At 57.5% G+C, this 1792-nt stretch overlaps 2 protein-coding genes across 2 annotated transcripts in view; both read right to left on the reverse strand.

The window, feature by feature from the left end:
- Nucleotides 1-987, reverse strand: part of MUC16 (mucin 16, cell surface associated) — a 78949-nt gene extending 77962 nt beyond the window's left edge. The window contains 1 exon segment of the mRNA XM_029916526.1: nt 20-987. Within this exon segment, the coding sequence (XP_029772386.1) occupies nt 20-987 (968 nt within the window).
- Nucleotides 988-1120: 133 nt separating this feature from the next.
- LOC115273469 (mucin-16-like) overlaps nt 1121-1792 on the reverse strand; it is a 3189-nt gene continuing 2517 nt past the window's right edge. The window contains exon 3 of the mRNA XM_029916527.1: nt 1121-1204. Coding sequence (XP_029772387.1) covers nt 1121-1204 — 84 coding nt within the window. The remainder of the gene's footprint in view (nt 1205-1792) is intronic.

The raw sequence follows: 1792 nt of genomic DNA on the forward strand, positions 1-1792 counted from the left end.
GGCCAGGGATGATGCTGACTGTAACTCAGTCTCCGTGGCTCCAGAGAGACCAGGCATTCGTGTGGAAGCCAGGGTGTCCCCACTGAGGGTGGAGGTCTCCATGGGAGATCTGCCTGTGACTGGCTCTGAGCCATTCGGGGCCGAGGAGTGAGATTCCCGTGTGTAACTGAGGGACCCCGCATGAGTCATCACTGTGTTTTCGGGATGGGAAATGGACTCTGTAGCAGTAGAGTGTTCAGACGTGGCCAGACTCTCCACTAAGACGCTGGTCAGACCTGGGGCTGGACTAGTCACACCTTCTGTGCTCATGCCCCACGTGCTGGGGGTTGTCAGCAGGCCAGAGGTGAAAGGTGAGGTGACATGACCAGGTGCAGAAGGACTACTGGCTGGCAGTGTGGGGGACACTGCAGAGGAGGAGGGCACGGAGTATAGAGGCACCAGGGAAGATGGAGAGCTGATGTCCTGCTCAGAGGAAGGGCTGACAGGTGACTCATCCTCAGAACCTCCATCCACACTAGTGGTCATCTCTGAGTGTGGAGAACCCTGATTTGCAGTTGGGTGCATATGAGACACTGCAGCTGAGGCTGATGTGGACCAGGCTAGTGTGCCCGGGGATGTAGCTCCTGGGGGAACTGTTTTGGCGGCCATGATTACATGTGCAGATTCCTTCTCAGTGAGGGAGGTAGAAAGCCTGGTGTTGATTCCCATGGGGACGTCAGGGGACACTGTGGGCCGGAAGGGGCCAGGGATGGATGTCGTGCTGGAGGATACGATGTCTGTCCAGAAGACCCCAGCTCTACTCCCAGTGGACACCTCGGAAGGGACGGTGACTTCCTCTGTGGCTGAGCTGGTGTGCCAGGAAGTGACGGTTCTCTGTGGTTCCAGGGCCAGGGACGATGTCGACCGTAACTCAGTCTCTGTGGCTCCAGAGAGACCAGGCATTCGTGTGGAAGCCAGGGTGTCCCCAGTGAGGGTAGAGGTCTCCATGGGAGATCTGCCTGTGACTGGCTCTGAGCCATTCGGGGCCGAGGAGTGAGATTCCCGTGTGTAACTGAGGGACCCCGCATGAGTCATCACTGTGTTTTCGGGATGGGAAATGGACTCTGTAGCAGTAGAGTGTTCAGACGTGGCCAGACTCTCCACTAAGACGCTGGTCAGACCTGGGGCTGGACTGGTCACACCTTCTGTGCTCATGCCCCACGTGCTGGGGGTTGTCAGCAGGCCAGAGGTGAAAGGTGAGGTGACATGACCAGGTGCAGAAGGACTACTGGCTGGCAGTGTGGGGGACACTGCAGAGGATGAGGACATGGCATGTAGAGTCACCAGGGAAGACGGAGAGCTGATGTCCTGCTCAGAGGAAGGGCTGGTAGATGATGCATCCTCAGAACCTCTGTCCACACTAGCGCTCAGCTCTGAGCGTGGAGAACTCTGAGTCACACCTGAGTGTGTCTCTGCCCACAAAGCCGTGGCTGATGTGTCCCAGGCTGTTGTGTCTTGGGATGTAGCTGGCTGCGGAACTGTTTTGGTGGCGGTGGATATGGGTACAGATTCTGAGATGACAGGTGAGATAGAGAGCCTGTTGCTGATGTTCGTGGGGATGTCTGGTGACATCGTTGGCCGATCAGGTCCAGGGATGGATGTCCTGCTAGGGGAGATGACGTGTGCGCTGGAGGCCTCAGCACTGGTACCAGTGGACACCTCAGAAAGGACAGTGGTTTCCTCTGGGGCTGAGCTGGTGTGCGGGGACATGATGGTTTCCTGTGGTTCCGGGACCAGGGAGGACTTTGACTGT

This window comes from Suricata suricatta, chromosome 12, assembly GCF_006229205.1.
Source record: "Suricata suricatta isolate VVHF042 chromosome 12, meerkat_22Aug2017_6uvM2_HiC, whole genome shotgun sequence".
Classification (NCBI taxonomy): Eukaryota; Metazoa; Chordata; class Mammalia; order Carnivora; family Herpestidae; genus Suricata; species Suricata suricatta.